Here is a 21,926-nt window from a genome sequence, read left to right as displayed (position 1 = left end):
ACCATTAAAAATCATCCAAAAACATAGTGATGAAGCAAAAAATTGACATCAAGAAGCCACATGTCACATTGAAGAAAAATGGACAGAGAAATGGTGACAAAGAAAAAAAAGCATAACAGAAAAAAGAGAGATTGATATCCATAAATAGAAGTGTGGAAATAACCTTTTGTGAACTCTTACTGGAGATTAAGGGTCACAATATATGTGAAATGATTAACTACTGTCCTCAAATCATAATAAGAAGATCCAAGTACATCAAAATATAGATCTAAGACAAAAACAGGTCATACCATACTATAATTGCATGTTTACACTGGTGCTTGAGACTTTGTGTACTCTTTTCTATATTTCTGCAAAAATGAAATTAAAACTTTTTGTTTTTAATATCAGCCCTAAAAGCAGATCCTGCAAATGTGAAGTATTCTACTTTGACTCTTCCCAATGTTACTTGGCTGTCAATAAATAGTACCTGAACCTGTTAGCCAGTAATTATTTTTTTAAACTGATCATCTCAAAGTATTTGCAGAAGTACATCGTTCAGGGCAAAAGAGGGTGAGTTGTTGATGTTCATTAGGCTGGAAATGTTACAGAACTATTTCTGAAGATATTGGATTTCATCAACCCACAGTTAGACACACTGTCTTTAAAGAATGAATTTCAGGACCACTATTATCCTCCCCAGGAGTGGTCGGCCAAAGGGATCGGCTGGGAGCTCACAAAAGAAGACTGGGTAACTTTTAAGCAGTAAAAAGCCATCCCGACATTACTGCATTCCAGCATAAGGACCTTATCCTATCTGTGAAACCGGGTGCTGACAGGATCATGTAGTAGGCCTTTTCTGATGTCCTATTAATGCCACCAAAATAAAAATCAACAGATCAAGTCATCTGTCTGTGAACTGAAGCTCAAGAGAAAGTGTCTCGTGCTTATGCAGAAATAGAGAAAATCTCAAACAATCCAAAATGCTCCCGATGAGACATTCTATAAAGAAATTAAACAGCTGAACCTTGACAATAATCTTTGCTTTTGGAGCCCACCTGTCTGTGACCTCGTCCGTCAGGCCCCTCGCTGGGTGACCGGGACCAGTGACGGTCGTGGGGATGCCTGTGGGAGTAGTCGTGGCGGTCGTGGCCGTACCGCTCCTTGTCCATGGAGCCGTGATGATGGTGATGGTGATGGTGGTGACGACGGTCCTTGGTCCGGCCACGGTCCCGCTCGCGCTCCTTGGGCGGCAGATCACCTGACTGTGTGGTGGTGCTGAGGTCTGTGCCCAGGCCTGGCAAAGAGACGTCTCAGTTTACATTTAAACCAATAATTTTATTATCCTTGAGAACATATTAACAAAAATTCTACTCAAAGATATTCTTAATTCTCAAGAAGTCTTTATCCACTTGATTAACACAATAAACTTTCCATGTTTACTGTAAAGCTAAAGTTCTTAAAACTGCAAAAACATGCAAGAAGAAAATCTACTCCAGTTGTGCAGTCAAATGCAGAACATCTCCACTCCAGAATCGATGTGGCAGAGCAGAGGATTCTCCATTAGATTAGAGAGCTCTTCAATTATAAAAGGGTTTTAGAGGTTAACTCTGTCAGCGTTGTTGCATTAGTTTTACAGCTGAAGCATGCAATTTGGACTCGCAATTAATGATGAAGTGGGCTGTCTGCTTTGTGCAATGTTCTTTTTAAGGACTTCTCTGTGCCAAGATTTGAATTGCACTAATATTTGTGAATATGATGATCTGTAAATGTATGTTGACTTAGGTAAATGGAGTAACTGCTGCTGAATTACTCTTGACCTGGCTGCAAACAACACTGCACGCAGTACTATATGTAGAAGTTTCTAAATGTCCATATGTTGCAATCTTAAAAGGTACTATCAAGGTACTATTTTGTCAGAAAGCAATTGCAAGTAGTTGCAGTCACCATCTGGTCACCCAGAGGTTCATTGGGCTTTACTCTGAATCGCTCAGTGACCACTTTCGATCACGAGGTGATTATACAGGTTGCATGGTGGGAGACAACCTGTCTCCAAACAATTATGGTCCTTCTAGGACTAACTAGAACCACTGATTGGTGAAGGTTTGTAAACCATTACCATCTAATGCATAAATGCAGTGTTAACGGATCGCAATTATGTGCAAAACACATCTGTCACATGATCTTTGCAACAGGAGACTCAGCTGATTGTATTTCGGTTCTATTCCTTTATAAAAGCAAGGTTGCTGAGTCAATTTGCAATTAAACCATTGCCCAATACTGGACCTAGCAACTAGGTCACTATTTGTGGAAGAATTTCTGAATTTCTGCTTCAAATCTATGAGGTTTGGCTCTGAATGTAAGCAGTTAATGTGAATTTCTGTGCATGTAGAAGGCAACGGCTTTCTGATGCAAAAATGTTAATTTGAAGATGGCAGGTAGTTGCAGACATGGTCACCCTTGTTGAAGTCAAAGGCAGCAAGATTACAAATCCATTGCACACAGTTGCAATAAATTTTTGGACATGTTTTGGTCCTTAAAAACGTAATAAGTTAGATGAAGACAACATCGAACTTGAGGCTAATGTTTAATTTTAAAATATCCATTTGAATCTAAATCAATTCCTATGACCTTCCAGTCCTTAACTTTAGAGAAGGAAGAAGCATGTTTATAGCCTGGTACAAAAAAACCCCACTTTTGATTTCTATAGCTACTTCCCCTTGACCACAACTATGTTAAGGTTGCCGTGAGTCCTAAAGTATTCTTCTAAGTGATAGGCAGCTAGCTTAGCTGAACTGAGCTTTGACTGCTTATGTGTCTTTTGTAGCATTTTTAACTCACTTATTTTGCAGTTGTGGTTATGTGTACTAGCATATATATTACAAGAAGTCTATGTTACAATTTTTTTGAGTAGATATTCTAATACATTATTTGTATTTCAACATTAATAAGCACCTAGTCTCTGAATACATCTTGCTAACCAAGCTAATGTTACTAACAAATATTGTTACATCAATGACAGCCTTAAATAATAATTGATTTCTCATAGTGTCACAAATCACAAACCAATGGGTATTTTTTTTTATTCAGTCTACTGGTCAAACAAACGTTTCTTATGCTAACATGGCTAACATGCTAAAGTTTAGCATGCGAGGTAGAATTTTCTATTTTTCAGCTAAACCATCTATGATGTAGTATAGCTTAGCATAAAATGCCACATACTAATTCAAATGGTAGCCTGTTAGCAAGACTTAAGTTTCTCCTTGTGTAAAGAGACTTGGTGACATGAGAAAACTCCTTTCTTCCAAAGCACAACCTGTGCTTGAATGAAATGACAATAACATATTTTCCAAATTAACTGTGAAGTCTTATGATTTTGTCTACTTATTTCCAAGCCACAGTTTATTTTTCATATAAAAGCAAAGTTAAATCAACAAATAAGTCAAATGCTCATGAACAGCCACAACAAACTTGCCCTATATTTGTGATTGTCCGTGATGCCAATTGTACAACCAATTTACATTATTTAATTTTAACACTAGCCCTCAAATATGGAAAGTTACAGTTTTAGGGATCTTCTCATGGTGTTAAACATGACAGTCTGACCACAGCAATCAAAACACCAGTCAGCTTAGCCACACCATCTGTACGCAGACGATGCACTGCTCTCACACTGAGATTTATGGCTCATCTTTCTTTGGTGAACTGAACACTGGTGCAGATGTTGGTCTGATTTCAAAGGAAATAACCATTCTGAGTTACTCACCCGTGTCCGCGTCGGTGTATCTGGTCAGGGAGCGCTGCGAGGTGCGGTGGCTTCTGTCCCTGCGTCCTCCATGTCTCCCCTCCTCAGACACCACCCTCTCCAGCGAGTAGTCGTCCAGCCTCACGCCCCTGCCTGTACGCCCATGAACTAGGCTGGACGTGGAGCGACGCATCGGACTTGTGTCAGTAATGGTCTGCGAGGATAAAGGAGGCAGAGTAGAAGAAAATACAGAAGAGGGAGATAGAGGCAGATAGAGAAATCATAAGGTAGGGGAGAGAAAGATAAAAAGAAGTGAGATTTAAGGCCTTGGACTGCTGGAGTGGAGTCCGTCCTCATGTCTGAGAAGGACACCAGTCACTTCAGTGACTTTTGCTGAGTATATAACATTATGGTATTGGGCGTATAAGTGCTTTATGATCCAATGCCAACTCTTGATTTAGATGCGTGGTGGTTCAGAACAAGACGGCAATTCAGGATTTCAGAAGGTGCAGTTTGATTTGATAATATGAATATTTGGCTTGTGTGCTGTAGTGTGTGGTGACCTATACAGATCTAAATATGATTTCTGAATAGCCTAATCTGACCCCAGCTAACGGCATTAGCATTCATGTAACTTGAAGGAAAGGACCTGAAATCCCTTAGTATTAAGTCTAAGTATGAAACAACATGTGACACCATGCCTCTTCACCAAAATATGGTGATATGAAACGCACAGATATAAACAGGGAACTCACAGGGAGAGGAGAAAAGGGTAGCGCGACAGAGAACAAGCATGAGGTTGAGCTTTAGAAACCATGCCTCACATGCACAGAGGAGCTATATTGCTTTTCCCCACAGCAGCCATATTTCATTTACATGAAACTCGGGTTGAGATACCAGAGAGTCTTTTTATGGTTTGATTTATAATTAAAAACACAAAATGCAAAACTGAAAATTCCACATTACTTGGGATTTCTTAAAAAATGTGTATATATTTATAGCCATGAAAAAGAACAGATTTTATGTAACTTTTGCTTTTCAAACTGGCATATTATAATTAGCTGGATGACATAAATGTCATGCCAGAGGTATGAAACACATGATAAGGAGAGCCTTAGTCCTCATCATTAATGAGAATGATGCAAAGATGGTGTGGGAAGAAAACATTACGCCAATCTGACAATAGAGCAGCAAGGGTTACATCTTATTCAAAGACTGATCTTGTTTATCACTACATGCATACTTTCTTTCTAAGTATGATCGAATATAAATCAAATATGGACACTCTGCGGATAAGACAATCCATCATTCTAGGCGCTCTGAGCCAGAGCAAAAGCTCTTCAAGAACTCAACAGGAAAATCCTACACTAAAAAAACTACGAGACAAAATGTTTCACTGTCCACTGTCTGTTTGAATAAACAAAATAATAAACAAATATCAAAAGTGAGCTGGTGATGTGATTTACTTCCTGCTCACCATGAAGGCTCATCTACTCATCTCATCTACTCACAGCTGAAATGTGACCTACAACATATATACTGGGACCAGTTCTACATGATTTTCCTGCTGGGTTCATTGTCAGGCTTCTCTGATCAGGAAAAAGACCCTGCCCACACTGTGAACCCCCACAAAGCCTCACATTAACTCGATGATAAAGCAGGTCAGTCTGCAAGCAGCAGGCCAGACAAAGACAAACACAGGAGGATTCTCCGCCCTGAGACGAATGTCACCACTTACAGCAGTCTGTACACAAGCCATGCATGTTCTCTGAGTAGCTGGCAGTACAGAAATGTGTACACCCTTAATCCACCCACCCACACACACACACACACACACACACACACACAGAGAAAAACTTGTGTCGGACTTCGAATAGTTTATTTTGACAAAAAGCCTCATTTCTCCATTTTAAATTGATGAGTTTGACAAAACAGCATTTTGTAAAGTAATGTTTTATTGAAGAATAAATAAATATCATTAAAAACCATTAGATATTTACAAAGTTATATTCTTTTCCCCCATTATTTGGACACTACAAAGGCCAAAGCTAATATCAAAAAGTTGCATTGCTACACCCATAAATCGCAGAAACTTTACCTGCTGCCACTTTCATTGTTTTCAACATGGATCTTCAAGTTTCACAGAGAGGATCAAACTCTGTGTCAAACTGACCCACCCTCGATGTAGAGGAGCTCCACCCTTTGTGAGAGCAAGATTTCTGGCTATAATCCAGAGACCAAACAGAACTTTTGAGTGGAAGAGTCCAGCTGTGTCCAAATCTGAAGACGGCACATTAGGTGAGGAGCATGATCAGGAGTATATCTGTCTTTTTTCTTTTAATTTAAAAGGTTGTTCCCCAAGAATATGTCCCAAGAGTCAGACTGTCAAAGCAGAGTTTTAGGGAATGTTCTGAAAATTCTGACTGAGAACAATCAGCACTGGAGTGTGTTTTTGTGAGATGGTACTTTTTTGGCTAGAATAACAATATTTAGTCACTACCGATCCGACTTTCCAGATTTGACTAGTCTTCCCTGGTTTTTAGTTAGTTTATCAGTCTCTTCTGTGGTCTTATTGTATACCTTTTGAGAGCAGTTGACTCACATTCTTGTAGACATCCAAGCTCTCAGTAAACTAGTCCATTAACGCCTCATCAGGCAGGTTTCTTTCAGTTTTTCATTTTTGTTTCATCCCTAGTTATACTGTTAATTTTGAATTGAAAGCAACTTAATGTAAGGTGCTGAACACAACGCAGCTACATCATGAGCATCACACTCTGCCTTTCATGCCACCTTTTATGCTACTGAACATCAGGCTTTGACTAAAGCAACACCTTGCCTCATTGGCACACCACTTTCTCTCGCATCCACAGTGAGACTTTACCACGTCATGCATGAGTAATGACATGCCGGCACCCTGCCTATCCCCGGTACTGGCCAACAGTCACATATCAGGGCAGTCCATGCTTTTCATCATACACTGTTGACCCGGTCTGCAGTGATGCAAAGGATTCAAATGCACAGGTAATAGACACACACAGACGAGCACACACAGACGCTGCGTACGAGCTGAACTCCTGTGAAACTCTCACAGGGAGTGAAAACAATGGAGCGCAGAGCGAGCTCAACATGAGCAAACTCGAGAGAGAAAAAGGAAGAAGAAAAAGAGAGACTCAGATAGCTCAAAGAAAAGCCGACAGAAGAGGAAGACAGAGGAGAAGGCCTGATCAAAGTAGATCTGAACAGTGACAATTAGGTCAAAGCTGAATCAAAGAGGCTCGAGTGCCAGATGGGTGGGGTTCACTGCATTAATGTAATAGAGGTTGACTTTTTCTAAAGGTGCATCAATGAAGGAGAACACAACCCATTACCACAAAAGACTATATGCAGACAACACAGAGATTTCTTTTAAAAAGGCATAAAATTCCTGCTACAGACATGAACACAAAAGTGTGGCACAGCACTTAAAATGGTGGCTTTTGAAAACTAGATAGACGTTTGATTTATCTGAAATTTGGGAAAATCGCTGAGTTTCTGTCCAAGAGATGAATACCCTTTGCTCAGAACACTTGAGTGTGCAGCCACTCTGGAAACACTGGAATATTTGGTGAATGAGCAGAAGAGGTTTTGAATTTCCATTCAACCGACTGACCCACTTGGTTCCATCTCAGTGTTTGATTGAAAACTCAATCATGGCCCGTGAACACTCTGAATGGCTGTTGAAGAACAAATGTCGGCCACACAGAGTGCTGAAAATTTTGCTAAAATGAAAAGGATTTGGAAATGCAAACTGCCCTGAATACCAGGGCAGGGGCAGTTTCTTTGACACCGAATGGCGAGTCGAACTGTTTCACTGCTGTTCAGCTCCACCCATATGGCACCTGATGTGGGGCGAAATGACCAGCAAAACTACAATCTGCTGCAGATCCAGTTTGGAAAGACAGACTGTCAGAGAGAGACAGAGGAAACAAGCGGGGGAGAGGGCAGATGGAGATAGAGCAAGAGGTACATACACTGAGGTTATTTCCGCGAGGCCTGTGTCTCCTCCGCTGCAGAGCAGGCGAACACAGAGATGATAACGTATAGCAGAGCAGTGTAACACGCACACGCACGTACACACACACGCACACAGAGCACAGGCCCGACGTAGCATAGCCACCAGGACCCGAGGAGAAAAAAGGATGGAGAGAGAGAGAAATCGATAACAGGATAAGACAGTGATTTGTGGAGGAGAGAAAGAGAGGATTTGTTTTTTGAAGAGGACAGATGAGGATGTCGGACAAAAACACAGGAGGATGAAAAATGAAATACAATAAAATGATATAAAGGAAGAAATGAAGGAGGAGTTGGGGTGCAGAGACAGGAGAAAGAGAGAAAGAGAGAGTTCAGTTAATTTCAGGATGTCTAGCGCGCAGCACACATCAGAGCCAAGAGATCTGCGGGCGAGCAAGAGGAGACAGAGGACATCCCGCCCCCCCCCCCCCCCCCCCACACACACACACACACAAACACACACACACACTTACCGAAATAGCACGAGCACTCTGGAAGGCAGAGCAGTGTTAGAATACAGTAAGTAACAGTGTACAGACGCACATGTATACTGTTTACACAACACACACGCTTAAACACAGATACACACTCACAGATACACGCACAGGATATTTTCTACAGAACGAGCTAGCTTTCCGTAGTTTCTGGATACTTTACGATTATAGAGACATTTTTCGTTTCAAAGCAGCGTCATATTAAACTACACTAAACCTCAACTCTATTTTTCAGAGTTGAAGACTTAGCAATGTTCAAATGTATAGGTAACAGACCTGGGTCAGGCAGTGTTTGCTTTAATGAGTGCATACTGGTGCGCAGATACTAAATATGAAAAGCATCTAAGACAATACAGTACAATAAATCACAGCCATTGGATAACTGTACAACAATGTGAGGGTAAGGTGATAACCGTTAGCTTTATTGTAACGTTACATTTAATAAGTGCTTCCACAAAAACGTAAGTAAAAAGGTATAAGCTGATTTTTTATTATGTACACAATCCTGCTGTTTACTCCAACTGCTCGGACAGAAAAGCCTTATGAAGGAACCAACATACCAAAGTGAGAGCAACATGACGTGATGCAGTGAAATGCTGTGGACATGAATGTGTTGGTGTGTGTGTAACTGCAGCCAGAGGCTTCAAAGTAAGTACGTAGGTCCACAAGTGCTGTATGTGACATGTGCTGAAATGTTTGATTAACTGAGTTTCAATAATCCTTCTTTAAAGTAAAAAGCAGATTTATTGCGTTATTTAATTAGATCCTTACTGAACTATTGCAACACCTGCCTTGGCGTGACAGGTTTAGCTAACACACCTCCGACTGTGGAGTGCTGGAAAAGCTCTCTGTTGGAATGGATTTGTGTGCCACAGTTAAGTGAGGATACACAAACCTGATCTGCAGATGTATCGAATCTTTTTTATTTTTGTCAAAGTTTTGTCAGTTAAAAAAAGCCATGCCTTACATGCGTGCACCCATCATCATACACGCCACAGCTTCACTTCAGTGACAGCGTGGGTAGCTGAGATCATGCTCTTCATCCTGTCAGTCATGGCCCAGTATAATGAACGGATGACCCACTTTATGTGTAACTTTCACGTCAACAACCGTGTGCTTTGTTTCCCTTTAAGTGTTGCAGACGCTGAGTTTTATTTATTTCGCAGCTGAAGAGTGACTCTGGCCACAGTTCACACGGGACAGACACACCAAGGATTCAATGGAAATGGAGCGGGGAGCAGTGACAGGGGAGGGGTTAAATATTCTCTACACACAGGTCTTCTAGATGTATATTAATATACATATCTAGGACACTGATCCAGCCTTCAGACCCAGTTTTACATTCTGCAGTGCTGCTCAGAGATGGAGCTTGGAGATGAGCAGTGATGGGTCAGCTGCTGGAGGAGTGAAGGGTGAAAGGGAGGCAGTGCTGGTTAGAGGATGGGTGGAAAAAGAGGAGGGAAGGGAAACGAGACAGAGGGAAGTGAATTTACAGCAGTCTCCTGTCCTGACATTGCATCCTAAGTGGCACGTCTCATTCAGAGACCCAGAGTTACCTGAAATGCTTTAAGAAATATGAAAAATTATTATTCGAACGAGAAGGTTTTAGATGATGTCAGACTCGTTCCTTTTTATTTGTTTTAGGATGCAGAGAGAAGCTTTTCCAATTCACTTCAGCTGTCAGGCATAATGTGAGAGAGTGAGGATGACAGTGAGTGATGGTGAGATGAAGGTGCTCACTTGGTTGTCTGCCGAGAGGCGGGGCATGGAGAGGGTCCGCCCATGCCCATCCATTGGGTGATAGGGCTCAGTGTCGGAGTACCCGTCCCGCCCCATCTCCCTCATCTCTACCGTCTGTAAAACACAATGAGAGGGGGCGTGACCACTGTCTGCTGAGGGGGAGACTCACTGACCAATCGAGCGAGGGGCATGACATGATGTTAATGAGTTACAAGGATAGGATTATTCATATGATATTAGTTTTCTTTTTTTTCAATTGCAGGACGAATAATAGGACAATTTATGCAACAAGCTGCATAAATTTAGTGTGGGGATGGATTAGGTCAGCTTATAAACTATAAAACCACATAACCATAATATATTTAGATCCAAAATCCAACAAGGAAATACTTCTTTGGAACCACTGGAAAACTATTTTAATATCAAGCTGCCAACCCTCTGAAAACTGGAGCCTCTCAAGAGCTCAACAGCCAACTTACACAACTTGTAATTCACATTTCGTCTTTGTGCAGCCGTCATGGGATTCAGAAGGGAGACGAGGCACTGGGGAGTAGGAGCACCCCAACAGACAAGCGGAAGTAAAGGAATAGTGGGGAGGAAAAGGTGTAGGTCACAAAACACATCTGTAAACTTTAAGCCACTGACTCGAGAGGAGGTTGGAGAGGAAACAGGAAAACTCAAGGGAGAGGAAGATGGTCAGACTGAGAGAATAAGGCCGGGGGAACATGGACTAGGGGGAGGAAGATGGAGAAAGAGAATGAAAGGAGAAAAGTGGGCACATCTGGAAAAAGAAAAAGACTGCTGTTGTGCCTGCGGAGTAACAGCAGCAACATCGAAACGGCAGGAATGAAGGAGCTGATTAAGTGCAAAAGTCCAGGTCTGTAAAGGTGTCTTCCATGGCTTAGATGCCTATCCATCCACTTGTGTGCTTAGATAATTACAAAAAGACATTTCTAAATAAAATGCTCGCCAAGGAGCAAAGGAAACCAGGAGGTTAATGACACACCTTACCTGTCTTTAACTGCTCTCTTTAGAAAGCTGCGCTTTTCACTTTACAATGTAGAGCTCTGAACATTTTTACAGGTTAATATAAGATCGTTTCAGCTTTGAATTAGCAGCGGACACTGAAGTGGAGAAAAACCCTCTGAAATGTTTTGAACTGTATTTATTTAGCAGGAAGTTTTACATGTTAGATGCTTTAGAAAAACGTAATAGCAAGTAGGGTCACTGAGTAGCTACACAAACTGAAAAACCCTGCAGAAGTAGGTTGTTGAGTTGGGATTGCAGTTTCTTCCCTTCTCTATTATGTCCACAGATATTACTAGACCAGTGTGGAAGCAGGGACTGGTTGGGTTTAGACTGATGTTACCACGGTGACAACATGCATGTTCGGTGTCATTATACCTGGGGGTTGTGACGGTTGTCGTGGAGGTCGTCGGGGTAGGGTCTGTCCGGGCTCCAGTTACCCGTCTTTTGGAACATTTCCTGGGCTTTGGCCGTCACCCATGACTGGCTCTCAGTCATGCCACCCTCAGGAGGTCTGGCACCCACACACACACACACACACAAACATAAATATGAATATTATTGGAATGCTAGGGATACTGTAATTTTTCAGTAATCCTTAATGCAACAACACCGAATTTGCAGAAGACCAAGGAATTAATTTAGAGTGGGATCAATATGTCGGCTACTATTGACCTGTTTACTGATTTATAGAGTCCGTCTAAACAGGAGCTGTACTTCAAGCTTAATTTTAATCTTAGCATGGTAACATGATTACAGATACTATAATTATCATATTGTTGCTTATTTATTAATCCTTTATTTATCCAGGTAAAAAATCTCATTGAGATTAAAAATCTCATTTCCAAGAGAGACCTGGCATCAAGACCTTATACTCATGTCTTGATAAACAGCGCTTGTACTTTTTCTGTATCTGATCTGATTTATGTTTACACTACATTTAAAATCCAAGGTTTGGAAATGAAAATGAAAACAAAATTACATTTTAATCTACACTTGAGGAAAAACTAATATCATAATTAACTGAAAAATAACTATGTTACAGAGATCACAGTGTATATTTGTCAGAGGTTTGTTTTAAGGATTAGGATTTCTTTACCTCAAACTTCTCAATCACAGTAAAACATCAGTATATTATTTTGTTTGATGTGATGATATGATTTAAAAAAAGAGAAGCATGAGATTCAGCTGAGGTGCTGTGGATGAGCTGGTGCGAGCTAGTGGCACCATCTTTCTCTGCAAAGACTTTAATAAGTCTTTAATAAGAGAATAATGATAAAGTTATCAGAATTCCAGCAAACTTTGAAGCATCCTAACTGTGGCATGTTTTATAATCAATATCTTTCAAAGTTTAAATAAGGAGACCAAACTAAATAAGAGTTTTGATAACCTTCAAGAAGTCACATGATGCCTTATATTCTAAATATGGCTCCTAAAATATTATAGTGAAAAATGTACAAAAACTGTAATAAGGCATAAAAGGTCTGGTCAAAAAAAAAAAGAAGAAGCACATTTTGCTTGTTTTTACTTTCAAACCTTTCCTTTCAGCTCACTATAGCTCACAATCAGTGTTAAAGGCATTAGCTGGAATGGAACTGGCACAAAAGGGGGGAAAATAAAAAACAAACAAACAGATTTTTTGAATTGATCTACAGTGTGGATGCGACTGTATGCTTAATGTATTTGTACTGGACGTTTCTGTCTGAAGCGCCTCATTGCAGTGTGTATGGGCTTCCCCCGTTTTCTACTCACATGCTGTTGATGTTGTCTAGCTGCGTGCTGGAGAGGCCGTTCTGGCCCTGGCCTCCCTGGCCGTCCGTGCCGCCTCCCTCAGAGGGCGGCTCCATGCGCTGAAACATTAATGGCGTTCGGTTCTGTGTGAGATACACGACATGGCCTGCAGGCTTGCATCAGGCACACTCAGGGGGGCAGACACAGGACACAAACACAGGATGCACTCGCAGCATGCACCCACACGGGGGCGCCATCAGCAAGCACATGGCTGTGGGTATCCAAGGTAAAGTTTCCCCAAAGACTACTTGATCTGGAGTCTGCTTGCTACCCAGAAAGTGTTAAAGGGACACTGTTAACTCTGATATGTTGGGTAGAGATTCAGGGTAGCAAAACTGATCTCAGATCTGTGTCAGAGGGGAGCTTTTACCTTGAGGTAAGATTGCTCTTAAATCTCAGGTCTTGGACCAGGTTCTCATACTCACAAAGTATATCTATATAGAGACATTTTACTCAAAAATCATATACTGATCTGCCAAGTTGTTTTGAGTAACATGCCATTTCAAGAGAAGTAGTAATCTGATCCTAAACCAGCAGTATTAAAAAGCAACTTCTGCTTCCATCAGACAGGTCAAAGGTCAAGCCGTTTTACTCTCAGGAGATCCTGTTTCAACAGAGTCCTCTCTGGAGTGGCTTAGCGTTGATGGTTCATGACTGCGAGAGCCCATGTCATGTCCCTCCATGGTCTGGAAGCTAAAGGCTGGAGGATAAATGACTGAAGAGCTGCTCAGAAACAAATTCAAACCTCTTCAGACACATCAGGCTGATCTGTTGGACAGGAAGTCCGGCTACAATGTGCACCATTAATAATGGCCAGCTTTGGTTAGCTGCTTAAAAATGCTGACATTATCTAAGCTCGCCACAGGACACACGTCATACTGATTGTGTCAGACACAGAGACAACCGATATGACTTCTGTTTGTTCTCACGAATGAAGTCACAAAGATATCACTTTAAAAAAAAAGCCATAAGTTTTTTGATCCTGTCCAACTGTCTTTTCCAGTGTCAAGGAGAAAAACTGTTTAAGTTTGTCTCTGAACAGTTTTGTTCTAGCACCAGAGCCACTGATGGATCCTGACAAAACTCATGGTAGAAATGTTTAGATGGATAGGATAATGACAAACAGAGAAACACTGAACACCTCTGGCTCCAACTGAGTATGTTTCTGCAGTTGTGTGTGTATGAATGAATGCTTCCATGACAGAATGATTACACAGGGAGACACTGGTCTCAGGAATCTTCCCTCAACGTCCCCGCAGACAGAGAAGGGAGCAGGCAGATTCAAAGAAACACAGGCTGAAGAGAATGGGTCTCGGTTAGAGAAACGTGGTGGCAATCAACCTGGATTGACCAAATAGGGAGAGCTTGACAGGTCAAAGTCTCTAGCTTCCTGGAAGGATAAATAGAAGACAGAAGGACACAGATGGCATGGAGGATGGGCACAAGGGACATCAGACAACATCCATGCCAAGGAAACAAAGTAGCCAACAAAGACAAAACAACAAAATACTGACAGACAACGATAACAAACAATGACTAAGACATTTCACACTTGACATGTGCACAGCAGGAATGAATGGAGGCAAAGAGGTAAACAGATGAGTTGTTAAAGAAAGGAGCCACCCTTAGCTTCTTTTATTAGTCATTTTAGGTCTAAAATAAATATTTGTCAATTTTACTTATTTTCTCTTTCTGATTTGGGGTCTGAGCAACAACAGGAAGCCGTCACGACCCGAACGCCTCACTGAGGACCCATCAGGAAGCATTCTGCCTCAACTGCCTCCTTTCAATGTGGAGGAGCAGCACCTGTACTCTGCCTGTGTGTGCAACCTCATTCTTCAGGGTCACTAACCACAGCTTGTGGCCATAAGTGAGGGTGGGAACATAGATCGACAGGTACAGCATCTAGATGAGGTCAAAGATATCACTGACGTTAAGTAACCTTATCCATTAACCATATGTTTTGAAGAAAAAACCCCTCAAGACTTTGGAGAACATTTTGCAAAAGCCCAAAGATCACACATTTTCATTGTACAGTGCTGCTAGACCTTAGAGCAGAGGTAGGGAACTCCAGGCCTCGAGAGCGGGTGTCCTGCAGGTTTTACATCTCAGTCTGGGTCAAAACACCTGAATCAAATGATTAGTTCATTACCAGCCTCTGGAGAACTTCAAGACATGTTGAGGAGATAATTTAGCCATTTAAATCAGCTGTGTTGGATCAAGGACACGTCTAAAACCTGCAGAACACCAGCTCTAGAGGCCTGGAGTTCTATACCTCTGCCTTAGAGGGTTAACCAAAAGTGGGCTTGTTGGCTCAGAAACTAAGGAAAGCAGCTTTCACTAGGGAGCACTTAAATCTGAAAAGCCACATCCAGGCAGTTCTGTTCACTAATTACTGTTTGCTGAAGAAATCAGCGTTCTATGTAAATGTGAAAATGTTCCATCATGCTGGATGTGAAAAATTAACTTCTGGCACGTGTGTTTCTTTTTCACTTGTGTGCCTTTATTGTGTGTGCATTGGCCACACATTGCACATTACAGAGGGTGGATAGTGTTACTTTAACGGCAGGATCCCAGTGGCAATGCTATGGGTAATGCCGCAGGGGGATGATAGGATGACTGAAAAGTGAAACCAAATGCCCAACCCTACTGGGTATCCAAACCTGATGCTACAGAAAAAAAAAAGACTTCTCTAAATATACACGTGAAGATTGTGGGTGGATTCTTCCTTCAAAGCAGCACGGTAATATGAAAACAAAGACTGCAGCAGAAAAGAGGAAAGCAGTGGCGAGATAAAGTAGAGATGACGAGATGGTTAAAGTCATCGTGCACTGCTGATGTTGAGAGAGCTGGTGTCGAACTGTCCGTTCAGTCCGATGGGATAGCCTGCATTCAGGACACACGCTGTTTTTGACATGATGTAGTGTTGGTAAGAGAAAGGAACAACATACTCTCCATTCACCAATGCACTCCTTCATTCGACAAAATGGAAATCTGGAGACAAGACATGCATCTGAGTCAGTAAGAATGAGCCTGACACCATTTCATGGGCAAATCTAGGAGCGATTGCACAAGTGGAGAGATGTTTCCACACAAGCGAGTGCATCTTAAAGGCATTCATTGACACAAGGGGACGAGCACTGACAAGGAACAAAGGTAAGGCCATGTGGTATCATCATCATCATCATCATCATCACTGTTCAGAAGATTACAAGCAACAAAATCCTTAGTTTAACCTTTGGTTATGCTTTATCCTCCTTACCATGCTCAAATTATCCATGATACAAAACAAACAAAACAAGTGAAAGTGTGGGGGAGGGTCAAGTTGCTAACTGTCTGGAAAAGATTATATAAAATAACCCTTTTAGCAAGCTTTGTAAAATAATAGGCTTCTTGATCTCTTGGTTAGCCAAGAAAGCAAGAAGGTACTAGAAAAAGTATGCAGATTTTTAGAAGCATGCTAAAGAGACGGTACAGTGCAAGAGGGAGGTAACCTGTGCTCAGAAGTGTAGCTGGGAGTCAGCACAGGATTTAAATGTATAAGACATGTTTCTTATTCTTTTAAATCCATATCTGGCAGAAGAACGGCAAACAAGAGACGACCAGGAGGAGGAACACAAAAAGAAAAAAGTCTTTCGGTATTTGGAATATTTCTCTGGCTTGGAGTCTACCTGTTCCTCTCGCAGGGCCTGCAGCTTTTTCGTCTTGCTCTGCCGGTAGTACTCCATGATCATCATGGCAGCGTAGATTTTGCCCACCGTCAAGTCTGTGGCTGCTGAGAAAATGACAAGTTACCCTGCAAGATTAGACCCGAGTGTGATGGGACCCTGAGCCATGGGGGAGGGATGGGAGTGGGGGACAAGACACAAACACTGACAGAGAAATACACAACATGCATAATCCACCAGCAGCTGGACATCCTAGCTTAGCATTAAAAAATAAATAAAACTGTAACGTCAACAAAATACTCAGCATTTGCTTTTTCTGAGCTGAGGAGCTCCTAGCTTTAGCTGACAGAGGTACACGCCGAGAATATTTGATCAGAGGTTACTGATACTTCTGAGCAAAGAAAAACTTTAGTTTCAGCAGTTTTGGTATGTGGATAAATAAATCAAATATATAAATTAAATACATTAAAAGTTTACCAACCATTTAAGCAACTGGAAAGCTTTGGGTTTTGCTAGGAAGCATAAACACTTGACTCTGGACCAATAAAAGAAGGTAATGTGGTCTGATGAGCCCAGATTTACCCTGTTCTAGACTGATGGGCACGTCCCCGTATCATCGAGCGATGACGTTTTTCTCAAGAAGGCAGCAGCAGGGACAATTTCATGGTTTGAGCCAAGAGTTGTATCATGACCGCTTTCATACATTTCAGAATGTCAGTGGGACAGTTTGAGCTCTTGTTGGGAGAATAGGGACCAAATCTATTTAAACTGCTTCAGTCTGCACACAGTTACTGCTGCCACTGCAAGCCGATTTGCAACCCACCTCCACCCCAGCTTCTACATTTCATTCCATTATGACTTAATCAATGTCATGTTGACCCTATCTAATGTTTGTTATCAATGATGTCTGCTCTCGATTTTATTGGCGTTCTTCCCACCTTAGGATTTCCACATATGCGTTTTACAGGGTGGGAGGATCCCAGAACAAAGCCATCCCGGCAAATATGAAAACAAATGAATTCTTGGGAGAAATTTATGAGCAAGCACACAGTCTGAAAGTTCACATAGCAAATACCTTTAAATGTTAAAGGAGCATTTCTGGCAGTTCTTAAATTATATCTTGCTCATGAACACTGTAGCTTGTCATGTTTTAAAAAAAAATTATATTGCACTTTCTAAGGGCAAATAAGAACCTGTATTACTTCATCAAAATACTTAACATTCAACAAACGAATAAATTTTTTTGTTTTTTTGAAGAATATCAGTAACCACTGTGCAAACATTCCCGAATGAAGCCTTAACTGAAACAAGGTTAAGCTCACTTGCTGGTGTACTACAGGCATATACGATATCACAACACAGTACAGTAACAAAGCTGGTAGTCTTTTCACAGGCAGATGCTGTTCTTATATCTTTTCAAAGGACATGCTCTTATTATTTCGCTATCATCTTATCATACAAGGAAAAGAAATTCCTTATAGATTAATATGAAGGCTTAGGACTAGGCAGCCACCTCATTAAGAAACGTGGACACCACAGCCAAGTGATCCCTGAGAAAAAAAGGAGCTCAATTTTTTTCCAAAAACTCCGGATACATATCCCCAGAGTTTGGGTGAAACACATAAATATTTAAAATCAGAAAAATATTGAGCTTTGTTTCGACTGTCTGTGAACATTGTGAATTACTAGATTACACCGCATACTTGTGGCGCCCTTTTCAAAGTGGCGTGGCTAAAAGTCTTCGAGCATTAAAACTGATATTAATGTGTGATAAGATATGACCACACATATCTTATATCTCAATCAATTCCATGCAAGTACTAAGAAGTAAACATGCACTATATGCATTTTCATAAACTTATTTTTAACCAATCAGGCTTTACATTCATTACATTTGTATAAAGGTTTAATCCTAAAGTCTTCCTGTAGTGAAAAGACTTCTATAGAGGATCTTCTATAGTAGGCACCTCCTGATAACAGGAATGACTGAATGGGTGGATAGTTTCATGGTGTGGGTTTGTGTCCTGCTGTTTCTACTCTTATGTGATGTGTCTGTGTGCCCATGTGAATCTAAGTATGGTATGCTGTATCTGTACATGTTATCTGAAGGGTAATCCCATTTAAAATCAATGAAAGCTGAATAAAGTTCCCACCTTTTTTATGTACAATCACTTAAGTATAGTTAGTGAAGGCATATCAAATTTTACTTTACTATAAACACTTTTTCAACTACATGAGGGTGAGTCAAAACGTTGGTCCCTTAGTTTGCTGAATTTGAGCCCTTGTGTCTTTATGAGATAACCTCTGCGTATTCAACTTACAACAAAAGCCATCTTCAGGACTAAATTTATCTGATCAATGTGATATGCCCAGACTATATTATGGAACATGTGAGCACTAATGATGCTCTTCCATTTCAGAGCCATAAGCTATATTAGCAGATTACAGTGACACAGGAGTTACAGCTAGAAGCTGAGCCTGATACCAAAACACAAGGACGAAGTACAAGTAATCAGTTTTTCACATTGTTGTGGAGGAATTTTGGCCCACTGTTGCTTTTGTTCACTGAAGTCTGCAGGCATTCATTTAACTCTCCACAGCATTTTAATCAGGTTGCAGTCTGGACTTCATTGCAGCACCTTGATCTTTTTCTTTTTCTATTGTAGATTTGTTTCTGTGCTTGGAATCACTGACCTGCTGTATGTTGGGCCAAGCTTTAGCTGTGGGAGACACAGCCTCACATTTGAATGAGTTCATGGTGGACTGAATGAGTGCAAGGTGCCCAGGTCCCATTGCTGTAAAAAAAATCCCAAATCATCACTCCACCACCGTGCTTGACAGCTAGTATGAGGTGTTGTTGATGACGACATACTAATTTTTTGGAGCTAGTCATTATAGTCCAACACTTTTACTTTGGTTGTCCTGTAGAAAATGTACACAGAATCCTACAAGGAGGTAAAAAGGAGACCTTTTGTATTAACATTTTAACCAAGTTTATCCAAAATGCCCAATTTTGAAGTTTTCCCCAGTGAATGATCAGAAAACAAGTAAAACTTCCCAGTTACCAAATGATTTAGTGCCACAAATTATTCTCTCCTGGACCTGGAGTTAAAATTATTCAAATTGATTAAGTGCTAAATTTTGACCCAACCTCATGTACAGTGAAGGCTTTGAAGTAACTTTGAAAACTTCTAAAGTGTAAAGTTAACTGGATTTGGATTCATTAAATAACTGACCTTGAACACAAATGACACGGTGTGACAAAGAGGCATCATCCATCTAAATTTACCGCCCAATTGATGATATTAGTCTGGCTTTATGCATGTACTATTTTGCTCTGGCCCAAAGTATTGGAGCAACATTTGCAAAGAATTTACATTTGTAAATCTATGCATGTGTGTAAGTACTGTTAATGTGTGTGTTTTTTGTTGTTGTTTCCCGATCAGGAGATGCAAAGCAGTGAATGACACTGGCTGGTAGAAGCTTTCCTCTTGGTGAGTTGGTGATCGGACACACACACACCACTTTGTGCTGTTTTCCTACAACTTACCCTTGTGAGGGGTAACCAGCAAGTCCAGTGTCTTCTGCGATAGGTTGGGCCAGATAGCCATCATCTCCTTTCTAAGCTCTGCATCCATCTGGTGCTTATCTGCACCACCTGGGTAGCATGTACCAAAAGCGTCCATGCACACACATTGAACATTTGTAGACACATGGAGACGTCCGACCACATGTGAAGAGCCCCCAGACACAAAAAGAGCAAGGTACCGACCAAAAGAGAGGCACAATGGCATGAAATCCAAAAAGAAATATATTTATCCATTCAGGCATCCAAACATTCACCCAAAAACAAAAAAGTAATTTGTTAGCAATTTGTCATATTTGCTACAATAATCTAAAACATACTTCTCAAGAGAAAGAGACAGAAACTGTGAAGAAAGAGACTCAAAGTGTCACAGTACTTCATACCATACCCTTAGCAATCTTTATGTCCAGTGCTGTCCTTATCAGAGCCATGAGCGTGGAGTTAAAATGCACCGTGCTGTCATCAGCAACCGGTAGATCCATGCGCAGCAGCCTCTGTGGAAAGCCAGTCAGGGATGAGAGGATGAGAAAGGGATGTGTCCCTGCTGAACTGTGGTGTGCCTGAACCTCCAGGAAGGGGAGGGGATGAGGGGTTGGGGGCAGGGTTGAGAGAGCTCCATAGACTACAGCCAATTCCAGCTGGACCGGATTTGCCCAGGTTTTAGTCAATATTCCCTGAGAGAGATTAGAATTAAATCACAGATGCCTGGGTGTAGAGTCAGTGAATCCTCTGATAAAGGTGTGCCATATAGAGTGACTCTTGAGAATTCGTGGGTTAAGTCTGTTGCACAGCTTTGCTAATTTTTTGCATTGGCAAGTGCAAGAGCATTTACGTGATGACAGAATGTTGAATAGTCGAGTTCCAGTGTCTCCTGTTTCTTTTTTTTCCAGTGATACTCTACGAAACAGCACAGCTATATCCAATGAGGGCCATCTGCTGCTAAGCAACTGTGAGAGCTGAGAACCACAAGGAAGAACAATCGGAGCCGAAATGGCCTCCGACCCAACCTGTGCCCATGTTCCCTAAATGTGTGAATGCATGGGTGCATTTACACATCTCTGTTGTTACACACATATAGATAGATATAACAGTACACATACACAGACCCGACCCCCCCACCCCCCACCCTACCCCAACAATCATCCCTTCCCTCTACACTTACACACAATTATTTGCACAGACTCCAATTAAGAGTGCTTAATTGGAGTCCTTTAGAGACAAAATAAGTTGACTGAAGAACAATAACAGTATCACTGGTGTAATTCTGCTATTTTTCAGGAGACTGCTGTGGTTTTGTTTAACTGAGGCAACTGCTATAGAGCTCCCCCTACCTCTAAAGAGGTTCCCTGTCTTTACATGTCTATACCAGGTAAAACCAATGGAGAAACCTGCAGATAGAACTGAACAAGCTAGGCCAGCTGGGGTCGCTTGCCGTTCCTATCTTGACCAGTTAACATCCATCAGATTTACCTACGAACATGAGCGTTGGGCACTCACGATGGCAAGCACGGTAGTACGATGGCGGTGGAGTTGTGTACGTGCTCTTGTGTTCCTGAGTGTGTGCAAGTGTTGGGCATGCCCAAAGCCAAGTGTGCAGCAGGCAGAGGGCATCGGCCAACATCCACAGCGCTCGACAGGCAACAGGCAGGCAGGCTCGATGTCGCCCATAGCCATGCGACAAAGAGGATTTCATGCAACACCCCATCAAAAAATCCAACAAACCCGGACACAGCATGCAACATGCATTTACTTCACTCCCACTATCTAAGCCCAAACTCTTCCCACCCAGCCCACTACTCCCCATTACTTCCCTTAAAACCCACTTTTACAATACAAGCAGCCGTGCA

At 41.5% G+C, this 21,926-nt stretch overlaps 1 protein-coding gene across 8 annotated transcripts in view; it reads right to left on the bottom strand.

Annotated features, from left to right (window-relative positions):
• Positions 1–21,926, bottom strand: part of cacna1ab (calcium channel, voltage-dependent, P/Q type, alpha 1A subunit, b) — a 116,597-nt gene that overhangs the window by 9,065 nt on the left and 85,606 nt on the right. For 3 of the 8 annotated variants that reach the window (XM_085458454.1, XM_085458447.1, XM_085458448.1), the window contains exons 38-46: positions 20,468–20,573; positions 20,044–20,151; positions 16,497–16,600; positions 12,787–12,908; positions 11,413–11,548; positions 10,009–10,122; positions 7,735–7,770; positions 3,746–3,938; positions 1,038–1,276 (exon numbers count right to left, since the gene is read on the bottom strand). In XM_085458454.1, the coding sequence (XP_085314580.1) occupies positions 1,038–1,276; positions 3,746–3,938; positions 7,735–7,770; positions 10,009–10,122; positions 11,413–11,548; positions 12,787–12,908; positions 16,497–16,600; positions 20,044–20,151; positions 20,468–20,573 (1,158 nt within the window). The remainder of the gene's footprint in view (positions 1–1,037; positions 1,277–3,745; positions 3,939–7,734; positions 7,771–10,008; positions 10,123–11,412; positions 11,549–12,786; positions 12,909–16,496; positions 16,601–20,043; positions 20,152–20,467; positions 20,574–21,926) is intronic. The other 5 variants (XM_085458450.1, XM_085458449.1, XM_085458451.1 and 2 more) reach the window with 5 other exon arrangements.

The sequence above is a fragment of the Copadichromis virginalis genome, linkage group LG6 (genome assembly GCF_057382275.1).
Source record: "Copadichromis virginalis isolate Kocher_CV1m ecotype Utaka linkage group LG6, C_Virginalis_male_GT1.1, whole genome shotgun sequence".
Lineage (NCBI taxonomy): Eukaryota > Metazoa > Chordata > Actinopteri > Cichliformes > Cichlidae > Copadichromis > Copadichromis virginalis.
The sequence above is the reverse complement of the archived record's forward strand: the minus strand, read 5'-3'. Positions and strand labels throughout refer to the sequence as shown.